Raw genomic sequence first — 16301 nt, 5'->3', positions numbered from 1 at the left:
GTGTGTGTATGCAGCTTTTGTGTATTACCACAGTTAGTTGTCCCCTCAGCTAGCTGCCCCCTAAGACTGAATGGTAAGATATAGTATGGCTGATAAGACACAGGCCTACATCTGAGCCAATTGGTCAGTGGAATGAAATGCAGAGTGATGAGAGGACATACATAGCACTGTGTGTGTGTGAGTATATAACAGGCAGTGTGCTACTATAATCTATGCTTCACTGATCCCCATCACACACAGGTAATGACAATTACAGCAACTCATTACATCACATACGTATAACATCAGATGGAAGATGTGATGTTCTCCACGATGGACTGACATTGGGAACTTGTCACCACATGGGTCTCCTGGTTAGAGTATAAGGAGACTGAGGACTAATTGCTTTTGGTTAGTAACACAAAATACATACTGTATTTCCCTCCCTGTTCTGTCCTTTGTCTGTTCCCCTCTGTTCTCCATGACTGTGTAATATATACTTCCCTGTATTACAGGCTGACTGCTGTGTGGAAAATGTATTAATGTTTAGTCTACTGATGACGCTGTGTATTGTCCATTCTGCTATTGCTGGTACTCAATACACAAAAGATTAGCCAAAGATTTGAAACATTTGAACTATATAAAGCAGGGTCTTCAACCTATGACAGTGTGGCCACATGAAAAAAATGAAATGAAGCCGAGGGCCACTAAGCTATACTGCGGTGTTTAGACTCTTCCCCCTCCTCACACAATTATGTCCCATAACTGCCCTCACCTACAATTTTAATTATGTCCCATAACTGCCCCTCTTCAGTGCCCTTAGTAGTGCCCCTTATACAGTACCCCCAGTAGTAGTCCCCTGCTGCTGTGCCCCTAGTAGTGGTCCCCCTATGCTGTGGCCCCAGTACTTGTCTCCATTATGCAGTGCCCCCAATACTAGTCCCACCCTGCTGTGCTCTTTACATTGCATCCCCAGTAGTAGTCCCCCCTAGGCAGTGCCCCCAGTATAAGTCCCCCTTATATAATGCCCCCAGCAGTAGTCTTCCCTATGCTGTAGCCTCAGTAGTGGCCCCCATTATGCAGTGCCCCCAGTAGTAGTCCCGCAGTAGTGCCCCTTATATAATGCCCCAGTAGAATTCCCCCCTATATAGTGCACCCTGTAGTAGTCTCCCCCATGCAGTGCCCCTAGTAGAAGTCCCCAGTAGTGCCCCACCCCTATACAGTACCACTTATATATATATATATATATATATATATATATAAAGGACAAAGACACAAAAAAAGAAACACACTTACCTAAATACCAGCTCCTGCCACTGTCCGCCAAAACAAACACCCAGCCTTCTGTTTCTGTGTGTATCGCGGTCTGCAGGCCACCGGTTGAAGACCACTGATTTAAAGTATTGTTTCATGTTTACCAGCTCATGTTTTTTTATGTATTATTTGATGTGATTTATATGTAAAACATTTTCCACATTCAGAGCATGGAAATGGTTTCTCACCTGTGTGAAGTCTCTGATGTCTAACAAGAGCTGATTTTACTGTAAAACATTTCCCACACTCAGGGCATGAAAATGGCTTCTCACCTGTGTGAGTTCTCTGATGTATAACAAGATCTGATTTCTGTGTAAAACATTTCCCACACTCAGAGCATGGAAATGGCTTCTCACCTGTGTGACTTCTCTGATGTGAAACAAGATCTGATTTTTCCATAAAACATTTCACACACTCAGAGCATGAAAACGGCTTCTCACCTGTGTGACTTCTCTGATGTCTAACAAGACGTGATTTTTGTACAAAACATTTCCCACACTCAGAGCATGGAAATGGTTTCTCACCTGTGTGACTTCTCTGATGTTTAACAAGAGCTGATTTTACTACAAAACATTTCCCACACTCAGGGCATGGAAACAGTTTCTCTCCAGTATGACGTCTCTGATGTATAACAAGTTCTGCTTTTACCGTGAAACATTTCCCACACTCAGAGCATGAAAACGGCTTCTCACCTGTGTGACTTCTCTGATGTGTAACAAGACGCGATTTCTGTACAAAACATTTCCCACACTCAGAGCATGGAAATGGCTTATCACCTGTGTGACTTCTCTGATGTATAACAAGATTTGATTTCTTTGTAAAACATTTCCCACATTCAGAACATAGAAAGTTTTTATCACCTCTCTGAGCTGTACTATGTGTAGCAATATTGGAGGTATGAGGGGTACATTCCTCATGAGTAGAGGGACCAGATATATCTGCACGTTGATGTACTGGATGCATATTTAGAGTACTGGGGATGTCTCCTGGAGAATCCTGTCTGATGTTATTTTCTATTTTAAAATGTGGACACAAAATAAGATCTCCCTCCGAGGTATTCCTGATTGTGCGTCCATCTGTAGGAAATAATATAAAATGTATGGATAAAATTCCTACTATTACTAAGTTCTCAATGTTTAGTGGTTTTGTTTCTTTTTCAGATTACAGATAATTACAATAACTTACAAAATAATAAAGAGGACTCTTGTCTAAAAATATAAAGAGAACCACATTACCCAGCTGTGACAGCCCTCATCAGTTAGCAATGGCTATTTCATAGACTCTACGTTTGTGCAGCATATATTTTGGGTGACGGGAATAGACAGCACATAAGGAGGTATATAGTAGTAATGTGCAGCATATACTGTGGGTGAGGGATAAAGACAGCACATAAGGGGGTGTATAGTAGTAATGTGCAGCATATACTGTTGGTAAGAGGTATAGACAGTACATAAGGGGGGTGTATAGTAGTAGTAATGTGCAGCATATACTGTAGGTGAGGGGTATAGACAGCACATAAGGGGGTGTATAGTAGTAATGTGCAGCATATACTGTAGGTGAGGGATATAGACAGCACATAAGGGGGTGTATAGTAGTACTGTGCAGCATGGGTGAGGGGTATAGACAGCACATAAGGGGGTGTATAGTAGTAATGTGCAGCATATACTGTAGGTGAGGGGTATAGACAGTACATAAGGGGTGTATTAATGTGCAGCATATACTGTAGGTGAGAGGTATAGACAGCACATGAGGGTGTGTGTAGTAGTACTGTGAAGCATATACTGTGGGTGAAGGGTATAGGTAGCGCATATCGGAGTGTATAGTAGTAATGTGCAGCATATACTGTAGATGAGGGGTATAGACAGCACATAAGGGGGTGTATAGTAGTAATGTGCAGCATATACTGTGGGTGAGAGGTATAGACAGCACATAAGGGGGTGTATAGTAGTAATGTGCAGCATATACTGTGAGTGGGGGGTATAGACAACACATAAGGGGTGTATAGTAGTAATGTGCAGCATATACTGTGGGTGAGGGGTATATACAGCACATAAGGGGGTGTATAGTAGTAATGTGCAGCATATACTGTGGGTGAGGGGTATAGGAAACACATAAGGGGTGTATAGTAGTAATGTGCAGCATATACTGTGGGTGAGGGGTATAGACAGCACATAAGGGGGTGTACACTAGTACTGTGCAGCATATACTGTAGGTGAGGGGTATAGACAGCACATAAGGGGTGTATAATAGTAATGTGCAGCATATACTGTGGGTGAGGGGTATAGACAGCACATAAGGGGGTGTATAGTAGTAATGTGCAGCATATACTGTAGGTGAGGGGTATAGACAGCACATAAGGGGGTGTATAGTAGTAATGTGCAGCATATACTGTAGGTGAGGGATATAGACAGCACATAAGGGGGTGTATAGTAGTACTGTGCAGCATGGGTGAGGGGTATAGACAGCACATAAGGGGGTGTATAGTAGTAATGTGCAGCATATACTGTAGGTGAGGGGTATAGACAGCACATTAGGGGGTGTATAGTAGTAATGTGCAGCATATACTGTAGGTGAGGGGTATAGACAGCACATAAGGGGGTGTATAGTAGTAATGTGCAGCATATACTGTAGGTGAGGGGTATAGACAGCACATAAGGGGGTGTATAGTAGTAATGTGCAGCATATACCGTGGGTGAGGGGTATAGGCAGCACATAAGGGGGTGTATAGTAGTAATGTGCAGCATATACTGTAGGTGAGGGGTAGAGACAGCACATAAGGGGGTGTATAGTAGTAATGTGCAGCATATACTGTGGGTGAGGGGTATAGACAGCACATAAGCGGGTGTATAGTAGTAATGTACAGTATACACTGTGGGTGAGGGGTATAGGCAGCACATAAGGGGTGTATAGTAGTAATGTGCAGCATATACTGTGGGTGAGTGGTATAGGCAGCACATAAGGGGGTGTATAGTAGTAATGTGCAGCATATACTGTGGGTGAGGGGTATAGACAGCACATATGGGGGTGTATAGTAGTACTGTGCAGCATATACTGTGGGTGAGGGGTATAGGCAGCACATAAGGGGGTTGTCAGAGTTCAGCCGGGGATCGGCCGTCCCTTACCATCCCGCCGGCTTCCTCTGACTTCCCTGGCAGTCGGGCGGCTGGTGCGGCGACGTGGGAGGTGCTGAGCATTGTCCCTGATGCTGGTGTGTCGGGCGGCCTGGTGCACGGGGATCAGAGTCTCCGTCATGGGCGCCGCCATGACACTTCCTTCTCTGACTAGCCTTCCTTCCCTGACAGTCTGGCCGGTCAGCTGACGCTGTGGGCCAATCAGTGGGCTTCCAGAGATATATATCCGGCTCCTGTGTATCAGGTAGTTGCCTGAACAACCATTGTCGCTGCTAGCGTTACTAGTGGACTCTCGTTCCAGGTTCCCTTGCTTCCAGTGATCTATCCCTGTGTGCAGCTATATCGCTCATATCACCAGCGCTTTACCACCTCAGCCTGTGTGCAGCTATATCGTCCATCTTACCAGTGCTTTACCACCTCAGCCTGTGTGCAGCTATATCATTCATCTCATCAGTGCATTACCACCTCGCCTGCGTGCAGTATACTATCCATTTCACCAGTGCTTTACCATCACAGCCTGAGTGTAGTTATACGTACCCATCTCTCCAGAGTAATCATCTGACTGGTCCCAGCACCACTACCCACCTCGTTACTGGACTCTGTGGTACCTACCTACGTGCTACAGTATTGCACCATGGTGCACTTCTTCTGACCGGCAACCCAGTAGAGTGTCCGTAGTGCACACGTCCTTGTACCTCAAGTACAGTATCCCGAACTAGGGGTTCCACCCCTGTCCTTACGTGCCTCTTACTGGCACCGACCCTTTGGGCCACTAGTGTTCATCTCTCCTTTTTCCCGCAGGCTTTGGTCACCTAGTCAAAGGACCACGACCTGCTTACGAGGTGCAGCTCAAGCCCATATCCCGATTGGTGGGGTCACTGGCGAACACCATCTCGTGGGTTAGATTCCGCACCTTTGACTAGGTCTCGCCAATGACCAAGACCCGTGGATGCGGAGGTCGTACATTCAGGCCCCTCACCACCGTTTCATCCGGCAGCCTCAGGCCTCAGCTTTCAGAAACCCGCCTCCCAGCGTGACAGTTTGTTCAGGCCCAATGGAAGCTGCAGGCTCCCCAGGTACTGGGAATCTCCAGGAGCTAACGGCTCGCATGGATAACCAAAAGGCGGCACAGCAGCATGTGGCCCAGTACCTACAGGAATTATCCGGTCAACTCCTGTCCATTCAGAACACTCTGGCAGCTATGTCTCATGCTCCACATTCTGTTGCTCCTACGGTTTCACCTGCATTACCTTCGGGGGTCGTTCCTCAAAAATCCCGTCTGCACTTGGCTACTCCCGAGAGGTTCCATGGTACTCCTCAACGATGTCGTGGTTTCATAAACCAGTGTGAGATCCAGTTCGAATGCCTACCCCAGAATTTCCCTACCTCCTGGTCTAAGGTGGCCTATGTAATTTCATTATTAACCACGGCAGCTCTGGATTGGGTCTCCCCATTGTGGGGAGATATGAAGAGTTCGTGGCCGCTTTCAAAAGGTATGAACCCGGGAGATCTGTTTCTGCTTCTTCAGATTTGCTTTGTGTCTGTCAGGGTACACGGTCCGTCGGGATATACGTAGTACAATTTCAAACCCTGGCGTCCGAACTAAAATGGAACGAGGAAGCACTTAAGGCAGCCTTCCTACATGGCTTATCGGAGAGGATGAAGGATGAATTGGCATCTAGGGATTTACCTCCCTCCTTCTCGGATATTATATCCCTCTGTATTAAAATTGACCTTCGCCATAGAGAGCGGTGGGGAGGTAGGGGGCGTGGAGATCGTCCTCGGGATCGCCCATCCTTGGGAGGTCATTCCTCTCCTTCCTTCCCTAGCAGTGAGGAGCCGATGCAAATTAACAAATCCCGGTTGAGTACCGCCGAAAGGAACCGGCATTTTCAAAATAAATTGTGCTTGTATTGTGCTGCTCCGGAGCACATATTAAAGAACTGTCCTGTATTGGCGGGAAACGCGAAACCCTAATTGATGTTGGGAGCATGCAATTGGGGGTTATTTCGGACTCCTCCCAGACAAATGACAGTTTATTGCCCGTGTCCAGGACGAGGATGGTTAAAGCCCTTGTAGATTCTGGGGCTGCCGGCAGTTTTATTTCTAAGTCACTGGTTCGGACCCTAGACATTCCGGTGGTTCCATTGCCAAACAGATTACTGCTCTCTGGTGTAGGTGGCAAGACCTTGCTAGGGAGATCTATTTCCTCAAAAACCCGGCCAGTGTTCCTCCAGATTGGATGTCTGCACCAGGAGACAATTGAATTTTTTTTTCTTCCCGATTCAGCCTATGAACTAGTTTTAGGCCTCCTCTGGCTAAAAAAAGCACAATCCTACGTTTGAGTGGTCCAGTATGCAAATTTTATCGTGGGGTCCAAGTTGTTTCCATGGATGTCTCATCCAAGTACTCCTTGTCCACACTAACGCAGTGTCCTCCAGTGGTAATGTAAGCCTCCCCCGTCTGACAAGCCCAAGTGTTCCTCTGTTCCCGGTCTACTAGCAGCTTATCAAGATTTTGCCGATGTATTCTGCGAACAGGCTGCGGATAAGCTTCCACCTCATCGTTCCTGGGACTGTGGTATTGAGCTCCTGCCAGGGAAGAACCCTCCTCTGGGTCGAACCTACCCGTTATCAGTACCAGAAACATCCGTTATGGCGGCATATATAAAAGAAAATCTAGCTAAGGGGTTTATCCGGCCCTCCACTTCTCCAGCAGGGGCAGGGTTTTTCTTTGTTAGCAAGAAGGACGGCAGGCTTCGGCCTTGTATTGATTACCGTGGTCTCAACCAGATTAAAGTAAAGAATCGATATCCTCTGCCTTTGATTCCAGAGCTTTTTGATAAAGTTCGCGGGGGCTTTTTGTTCACCAAGCTTGATCTACGGGGTGCGTATAATTTAATACGTATTAAAGCTGGAGATGAGTGGAAGACCGCTTTTAACACCAGAGATGGCCACTTCGAATATCTCGTAATGCCCTTTGGACTCTGCAACGCCCCAGCGATATTCCAGGGTTATGTGAACGAGATCTTCCAGCATGTCCTCTACAGCTTTGTTATAGTCTATTTGGATGATATTCTAATTTTTTCCAAAAATCTGCAAGACCATCGCCAGCATGTCCGCGAAGTCTTGTCACGCCTCCGGAAGCATCATCTTTATGGAAAAATATCCAAGTGCCTTTTCGAACAAACCTCGGTAACCTTCCTAGGGCATATAATTTCTGGAAAGACCCGCCGGATAGATCCGGAGAAGTTAAAAGCCATTTCTGACTGGCCGTTACCCAAATCCTTGAAGGCTACTCAACGCTTCTTGGGATTTTCAAATTATTACCGGTGGTTTATACCAAATTTCTCCACCCTAGTGTCATCTATCACTAATCTCACCAAGAAGGGTGCCAATCCCATCCGCTGGCCAGATACTGCCATCCAAGCCTTCCAAAAATTAAAAGAAGCCTGCTCCACTGCACCTACCTGGGCCAACCCCGAATGGACAAACCGTTCACAGTGAGGTAGATGCCTCTTCAGTAGGGGTAGGGGCAGAGCTGTCTCAAATCTCAAGTGATGGAAAGTACCATCCCTGTGGGTATTTTTCTCGTAAGTTTTCTGTTGCCGAAAAAAAATACGGAATTGGTGATCAGGAACTACTAGCTATGCGGTTAGCTTTAATGGAATGGCGGCATTTGTTGGAAGGAGCCAACTTTCCAGTTACCGAGATCACGGATCATAAAAATTTAATCTACCTCCAAACGGCTCACCGTCTAAATGCTAGACAGGCCCGTTGGTCCTTGCTCTTTTCAAGATTTGATTTAAAACTTCAATTTCGTCCTGGCAGTCTAAACAGAAAAGCTGACGCCCTCTCACGGTCTTTCCTGTCCAGCACTCAGGAAGAGGATCATCAACGTTCCCGACCAATTTTAGATCCTGTAGTCTTCGCCTCTACTCAAATTTTGACTCCTCCCCCAGGGAAAATTTTTGTGACCCCGGAACTACGGGGAAAATTACTAACTTGGGATCATAGCTCTTTGTTCGCTGGCCATTCTGGTATCCTCAAGACTTACAAATTCCTTCAGCGTTCCTATTGGTGGCCCCCAATGAAAGGGGATATTCGAGAATTTATTCTTTCATGTGTAAAATGCGCTCAGCATAAGACTCTTCTTTTCCTCCTCACAAGATAACTGGCTGGATCTATTACCTTGGGCAGAATTTTCACACAACTTCAAATATCACACTTCCTCCAAAGCCACTCCTTTTTTTACGGTGTTTGGGAGACATCCTCGAGTCCCAGATTTTCAAAATTTACCTATAGTAGAGGTCCCTGCAGTTTCTAAATTGGTGGAGTCTTTCGCAACCATTTGGAAGAGGGTTCAATCTTCTCTGAAGCAGTCGTCTAAAAACTACAAAAAATTTGCGGATAGACGACGCGTCGCTGTTCCACTGCTAAGAGTTGGAGATAAAGTCTGGGTATCCTCCAGGAACATTTGATTGAAAGTACCCAGTATGAAGCTAGCCCCACGATTCATTGGTCCTTACCGTGTTCGCAGGGTCATCAACCCAGTCGCGTATAAGTTGGAACTCCATCCTCAACTAAGAATATCCAATACCTTTCATATTTCTTTGCTGCGTCCTCTAGTGCTAAATCGTTTTCAAGCTTCTGCTCCCAAGTTACCTCAAGTGCAAACTTCTCAAGGTACAGAGTTCGAGGTAGTGAGGATTTTGGACTCCGGTTTACCAAATCTAACAACCTCCAATATCTCATTGACTGGAAAGGGTACGGTCCGGAAGAAAGGGCATGGATCAGAGCCACAGACGTTCACGCGCCTCAAATGGTTCGAGCCTTCCATATTAGATTTCCTGGTAAACCTGGTGGGTGTCCGGTGTCCACCCTGAAAGGGGGGGGGTACTGTCAGAGTTCAGCCGGGGATCGGCCGTCCCTTACCGTCCCGGCGGCTTCCTCTGACTTCCCAGGCAGTCGGGCGGCTGGTGCGGCGACGTGGGAGGTGCTGAGCATTCTCCCTGATGCTGGTGTGTCGGGCGGCCTGGTGCGCGGGGATCAGAGTCTTCGTCATGGGCGCTGCCATGACACTTCCTTCTCTGACTAGCCTTCTTTACCTGACAGTCTGGCCGCTCAGCTGACGCTGTGGGCCAATCAGTGGGCTTCCAGGGATATATATCCGGCTCCTGTGTATCAGGTAGTTGCCTGAACAACCATTGTCGCTGCTAGCGTTACTAGAGGTCTCTCGTTCCGGGTTCCCTTGCTTCCAGTGATCTATCCCTCATCTCATCAGTGCTTTACCACCTCAGCCTGAGTGTAGTTATACGTACCCATCTCTCCAGAGTCATCATCTCTGCCTGGTCCCAGCACCACTACCCACCTCATTACTGGACTCTGTGGTCCCTACCTACGTGCTACAGTATTGCACCATGGTGCACTCCTTCTGACCGGCAACCCAGTAGAGTGTGTCCGTAGTGCACACGTCCTTGTACCTCAAGTACAGTATCCCGAACTAGGGGTTCCACCGCTGTCCTTACATGCCTCTTACTGGCACCGACCCTTTGGGCCACTAGTGTTTGTCTCTCCCTTTTCCCGCAGGCTTTGGTCACTTAGTCAAAGGACCGAGACCTGCTTACGAGGTGCAGCTCAAGCCCATATCCCGAATGGTGGGGTCACTGGCGAACACCATCTCGTGGGTTAGATTCCGCACCTTTGACTAGGTCTCGCCAACGACCAAGACCCGTGGATGTAGAGGTCGTACATTCAGGCCCCTAGCCTCCGTTTCATCCCACAGTCTCAGGCCTAAGCTTTCAGAAACCCGCCTCCCAACGTGACAGGGGAGTATAGTAGTAATGTGCAGCATATACGGTAGGTGAGGGGTATAGACAGCATCTAAAGAGTTGTATACTAGTATTGTGCAGCATATACTGTGGGTGAGGGGTATAAAAAGCACATAAGGGGGTGTATAGTAGTATTGTGCAGCATATACTGTAGATGAGGGGTATATACAGCACATAAGGGGGTGTATAGTAGTACTGTGCAGCATATACTGTAGGTGAGGAGTACAGACAGCACATAAGGGGGTGTATAGTAGTAATGTGCAGCATATACTGTGGGCGAGGGGTATAGACAGCACATAAGGGGGTGTATAGTAGTAATGTGCAGTATATACTGTGGGTGAGGAGTATAGACAGCACATAAGGGGGTGTATAGTAGTAATGTGCAGCATACACTGTAGGTGAGGGGTACAGACAGCACATAAAGGGGGTGTATAGTAGTAATGTGTGGCATATACTGTTGGTGAGGGGTATAGACAGCACATAAGGGGGTGTATAGTAGTAATGTGCAGCATTTAATGTGGGTGAGGGGTATATACAGCACATAAGGGGGTGTATAGTAGTAATGTGCAGCATGTACTGTGGGTGAGGGGTATAGACAGCACATTAGGGGGTATATAGTAGCACTGTGCAGCATATACTGTGGGTGAGGGGTATAATGGGGTGTATAGTAGTAATGTGCAGCATATACTGTGGGTGAGGGGTATAGACAGCACATAAGGGGTATATAGTAGCACTGTGCAGCATATACTGTGGGTGAGGGGAATAGACATCACATAAGGGGTGTATACTAATAATGTGCAGCATATACTGTGGGTGAGAGGTATAGACAGCACATAAGGGGGTGTATAGTAGTAATGTGCAGCATATACTGTGGGTGAGGGGTATAGACAGCACATAAGGAGGTGTATAGTAGTAATGTGCAGCATACACTGTGGGTGAGGGGTATAGACAGCACAAAAGGGGGTGTATAGTAGTAATGTGCAGCATATACTGTGGGTGAGGGGTATAGACAGCACATAAGAGGGTGTATAGTATTAATGTATAGCATATACTGTGGGTGAGGTGTATAGACAGCACATAAGGTGGTATGTATAGTAGTACTGTGCAGCATAAACTGTGGGTGAGGGGTATAGACAGCACATAAGGGGGTGTATAGTAGTAATGTGCAGCATATACTGTGGGTGAGGGGTATAGACAGCACATAAGGGGGTGTATAGTAGTAATGTGCAGCATATACTGTAGGTAAGGGGGATAGGTAGCACATAAGGGGTGTATAGTAGTAATGTGCAGCATGTACTGTAGGTGATATGTATAGACAGCACATAAGGGGGTGTATAGTAGTAATGTGCAGCATATACTGTAGGTGAGGGGTATAGGCAGCACATAAGGCGTGTATAGTAGTAATGTGCTGCATATACTGTAGGTGAGGGTATTGACAGCACATAAGGGAGTGTATAGTAGTAATGTGCAGCATATACTGTGGGTGAGGGGTATAGACAGCACATAAGGGGTGGATAATAGTAATGTGCAGCATATACTGTGGGTGAGGGGTATAGACAGCACATAAAAGGTGTATAATAGTAATGTGCAGCATATACTGTGGGTGAGGGGTATAGACAGCACATAAGGGGTGTATAATAGTAATGTGCAGCATATACTGTAGGTGACGGGTATAGACAGCACATAAGGGGGTGTATAGTAGTAATGTGCAGCATATACTATGGGTGAGGGGTATAGACAGCACATAAGGGTTGTATAGTCGTAATGTGCAGCATATACTGTGGGTGAGGGGTATAGACAGCACAAAAGGGGGTGTATAGTAGTAATGTGCAGCATATACTGTGGGTGAGGGGTATAGACAGCACATAAGGGGGTGTATAGTAGTAATGTGCAGCATATACTGTGGGTGTTGGGTATAGACAGCACATAAGGGGTTGCATAGTAGTAATGTGCAGTATTTACAGTGGGTGAGGGGTATAGACAGCACATAAGGGGTGTATAGCAGTAATGTGCAGCATATACTGTGGGTGAGGGGTATAGACAGCACATAAGGGGGTGTATAGTAGTAATGTGCAGCATATAAAGTGGGAGAGGGGTATAGACAGCACATAAGGGGTGTATAGTAGTAATGTGCAGCATATACTGTGGGTGAGGGGTATAGACAGCACATAAGGGGGTGTATAGTAGTAATGTGCAGCATGTACTGTGGGTGAGGGGTATAGACAGCACATTAGGGGGTATATAGTAGCACTGTGCAGCATATACTGTGGGTGAGGGGTATAATGGGGTGTATAGTAGTAATGTGCAGCATATAATGTGGGTGAGGGGTATAGACAGCACATAAGGGGGTGTATAGTAGTAATGTGCAGCATACACTGTGGGTGAGGGGTATTTACAGCACATAAGGGGGTGTATAGTAGTAATGTGCAGCATATACTGTGGGTGAGGGGTATAGACAGCACATAAGGGGGTGTATAGTAGTAATGTGCAGCATATACTAAGGGTGAGGGGTATAGACAGCACATAAGGGGTGTATAGTCGTAATGTGCAGCATATACTGTGGGTGAGGGGTATAGACAGCACATAAGGGGGTGTATAGTAGTAATGTGCAGCATATACTGTGGGTGAGGGGTATAGACAGCACATAAGGGGGTGTATAGTAGTAATGTGCAGCATGTACTGTGGGTGAGGGGTATAGACAGCACATAAGGGGGTATATAGTAGTAATGTGCAGCATGTACTGTGGGTGAGGGGTATAGACAGCACATTAGGGGGTATATAGTAGCACTGTTCAGCATATACTGTGGGTGAGGGGTATAATGGGGTGTATAGTAGGAATGTGCAGCATACACTGTGGGTGAGGGGTATAGACAGCACATAAGGGGGTGTATAGTAGTAATATGCAGCATACACTGTGGGTGAGGGGTATTTACAGCACATAAGGGGGTGTATAGTAGTAATGTGCAGCATATTCTGTGGGTGAGGGGTATAGACAGCACATAAGGGGGTGTATAGTAGTAATGTGCAGCATATACTATGGGTGAGGGGTATAGACAGCACATAAGGGGTGTATAGTCGTAATGTGCAGCATATACTGTGGGTGAGGGGTATAGACAGCACATAAGGGGGTGTATAGTAGTAATGTGCAGCATATACTGTGGGTGAGGGGTATAGACAGCACATAAGGGGGTGTATAGTAGTAATGTGGAGCATATACTGTGGGTGTTGGGTATAGACAGCACATAAGGGGGTGCATAGTAGTAATGTGCAGTATGTACAGTGGGTGAGGGGTATAGACAGCACATAAGGGGTGTATAGCAGTAATGTGCAGCATATAATGTGGGTGAGGGGTATAGACAGCACATAAGGGGGTGTATAGTAGTAATGTGCAGCATATAATGTGGGTGAGGGGTATAGACAGCACATAAGGGGTGTATAGTAGTAATGTGCAGCATATACTGTGGGTGAGGGGTATAGACAGCACATAAGGGGGTGTATAGTAGTAATGTGCAGCATATACTGTGGGTGAGGGGTACAGACAGCACATAAGGGGGTGTATAGTAGTAATGTGAAGCATATACTGTGGGTGAGGGGTATAGACAGCACATAAGGGGGTGTATAGTAGTAATGTGCAGCATGTACTGTGGGTGAGGGGTATAGACAGCACATTAGGGGGTATATAGTAGCACTGTGCAGCATATACTGTGGGTGAGGGGTATAATGGGGTGTATAGTAGTAATGTGCAGCATATACTGTGGGTGACGGGTATAGACAGCACATGAGGGGTGTATAGTAGTAATGTGCAGCATATACTGTGGGTGAGGGGTATAGACAGCACATAAGGGGGTGTATAGTAGTAATGTGCAGCATATACTGTGGGTGAGGGGAATAGATGGCATATAAGGGGGTGTATAGTAGTAATGTGCAGCATATACTATGGGTGAGGGGTATAGACAGCACATAAGGGGTGTATAGTCGTAATGTGCAGCATATACTGTGGGTGAGGGGTATAGACAGCACATAAGGGGGTGTATAGTAGTAATGTGCAGCATATACTGTGGGTGAGGGGTATAGGCAGCACATAAGGGGGAGTATAGTAGTAATGTGCAGCATATACTGTGGGTGTTGGGTATAGACAGCACATAAGGGGGTGCATAGTAGTAATGTGCAGTATGTACAGTGGGTGAGGGGTATAGACAGCACATAAGGGGTGTATAGCAGTAATGTGCAGCATATAATGTGGGTGAGGGGTATAGACAGCACATAAGGGGGTGTATAGTAGTAATGTGCAGCATATAATGTGGGTGAGGGGTATAGACAGCACATAAGGGGTGTATAGTAGTAATGTGCAGCATATACTGTGGGTGAGGGGTATAGAGAGCACATAAGGGGGTGTATAGTAGTAATGTGCAGCATGTACTGTGGGTGAGGGGAATAGACAACACATTAGGGGGTATATAGTAGCACTGTGCAGCATATACTGTGGGTGAGGGGTATAATGGGGTGTATAGTAGTAATGTGCAGCATATACTGTGGGTGAGGGGTATAGACAGCACATAAGGGGGGAGTATAGTAGTAATGTGCAGCATATACTGTGGGTGTTGGGTATAGACAGCACATAAGGGGGTGCATAGTAGTAATGTGCAGTATGTACAGTGGGTGAGGGGTATAGACAGCACATAAGGGGTGTATAGCAGTAATGTGCAGCATATAATGTGGGTGAGGGGTATAGACAGCACATAAGGGGGTGTATAGTAGTAATGTGCAGCATATAATGTGGGTGAGGGGTATAGACAGCACATAAGGGGTGTATAGTAGTAATGTGCAGCATATACTGTGGGTGAGGGGTATAGACAGCACATAAGGGGGTGTATAGTAGTAATGTGCAGCATGTACTGTGGGTGAGGGGAATAGACAACACATTAGGGGGTATATAGTAGCACTGTGCAGCATATACTGTGGGTGAGGGGTATAATGGGGTGTATAGTAGTAATGTGCAGCATATAATGTGGGTGAGGGGTATAGACAGCACATAATGGGGTGTATAGTAGTAATGTGCAGCATACACTGTGGGTGAGGGGTAAAGACAGCACATAAGGGGGTGTATACTAGTAATGTGCAGCATACACTGTGGGTGAGGGGTATTTATAGCACATAAGGGGGTGTAAAGTAGTAATGTGCAGCATATACTGTGGGTGAGGGGTATAAACAGCACATAAGGGGGTGTATAGTAGTAATGTGCAGCATATACTGTGGGTGAGGGGTACAGACAGCACATAAGGGGGTGTATAGTAGTAGTGTGCAGCATATACTGTAGGTGAGGGGTATAGACAGCACATAAGGGGTGTATAGTAGTAATGTGCAGCATATACTGTGGGTGAGGGGTATAGACAGCACATACGGGGTGTATAGTAGTAATGTGCAGCATATACTGTGGGTGAGGGGTATAGACAGCACATAAGGGGGTGTATAGTAGTAATGTGCAGCATATAATGTGGGTGAGGGGTATAGACAGCACATAAGGGGTGTATAGTAGTAATGTGCAGCATGTACTATGGGTGAGAGGTATAGACAGCACATAAGGGGGTGTATAGTAGTAATGTGCAGCATATACTGTGGGTGAGGGGTATAGACAGCACATAAGAGGGTGTATAGTATTAATGTGTAGCTTATACTGTGGGTGAGGGGTATAGACAGCACATAAGAGGGTGTATAGTAGTAATGTGCAGCATACTCAGTGGGTGAGGGGTATAGACAGCACATAAGGGGGTGTATAGTAGTAATGTGCAGCATACTCAGTGGGTGAGGGGTATAGACAGCACATAAGGGGGTGTATAGTAGTAATGTGCAGCGTATAATGTGGGTGAGGGGTATAGACAGCACATAAGGGGTGTATAGTAGTAATGTGCAGCATGTACTATGGGTGAGAGGTATAGACAGCACATAAGGGGGTGTATAGTAGTAATGTGCAGCATATACTGTGGGTGAGGGGTACAGACAGTACATAAGGGGGTGTATAGTAGTAATGTGCAGCATACACTGTGGGT

General features: G+C 46.4%; 1 protein-coding gene across 1 annotated transcript; it reads right to left on the bottom strand.

Moving 5' to 3' along the window:
- Window positions 1-1260: 1260 nt before the first annotated feature.
- Window positions 1261-2336, bottom strand: LOC148443074 (uncharacterized). The gene has a single exon (XM_088463262.1). The coding sequence runs from the start codon at window positions 2254-2256 to the stop codon at window positions 1402-1404; it is 855 nt and encodes a 284-aa protein (XP_088319388.1). The 5' UTR covers window positions 2257-2336; the 3' UTR covers window positions 1261-1401.
- Between the last annotated feature and the right edge of the window lie 13965 nt (window positions 2337-16301).

The sequence above is a fragment of the Taudactylus pleione genome, unplaced genomic scaffold, assembly GCF_031769625.1.
Source record: "Taudactylus pleione unplaced genomic scaffold, aTauple2 ptg001336l, whole genome shotgun sequence".
Lineage (NCBI taxonomy): Eukaryota > Metazoa > Chordata > Amphibia > Anura > Myobatrachidae > Taudactylus > Taudactylus pleione.
This window is presented reverse-complemented; position numbering and strand designations above follow the sequence as displayed.

Bases quoted from the DNA above. Each gene is read 5' to 3' on its own strand.
- LOC148443074 (XM_088463262.1), bottom strand. From the start codon at position 2,256: ATGCATCCAGTACATCAACGTGCAGATATATCTGGTCCCTCTACTCAT.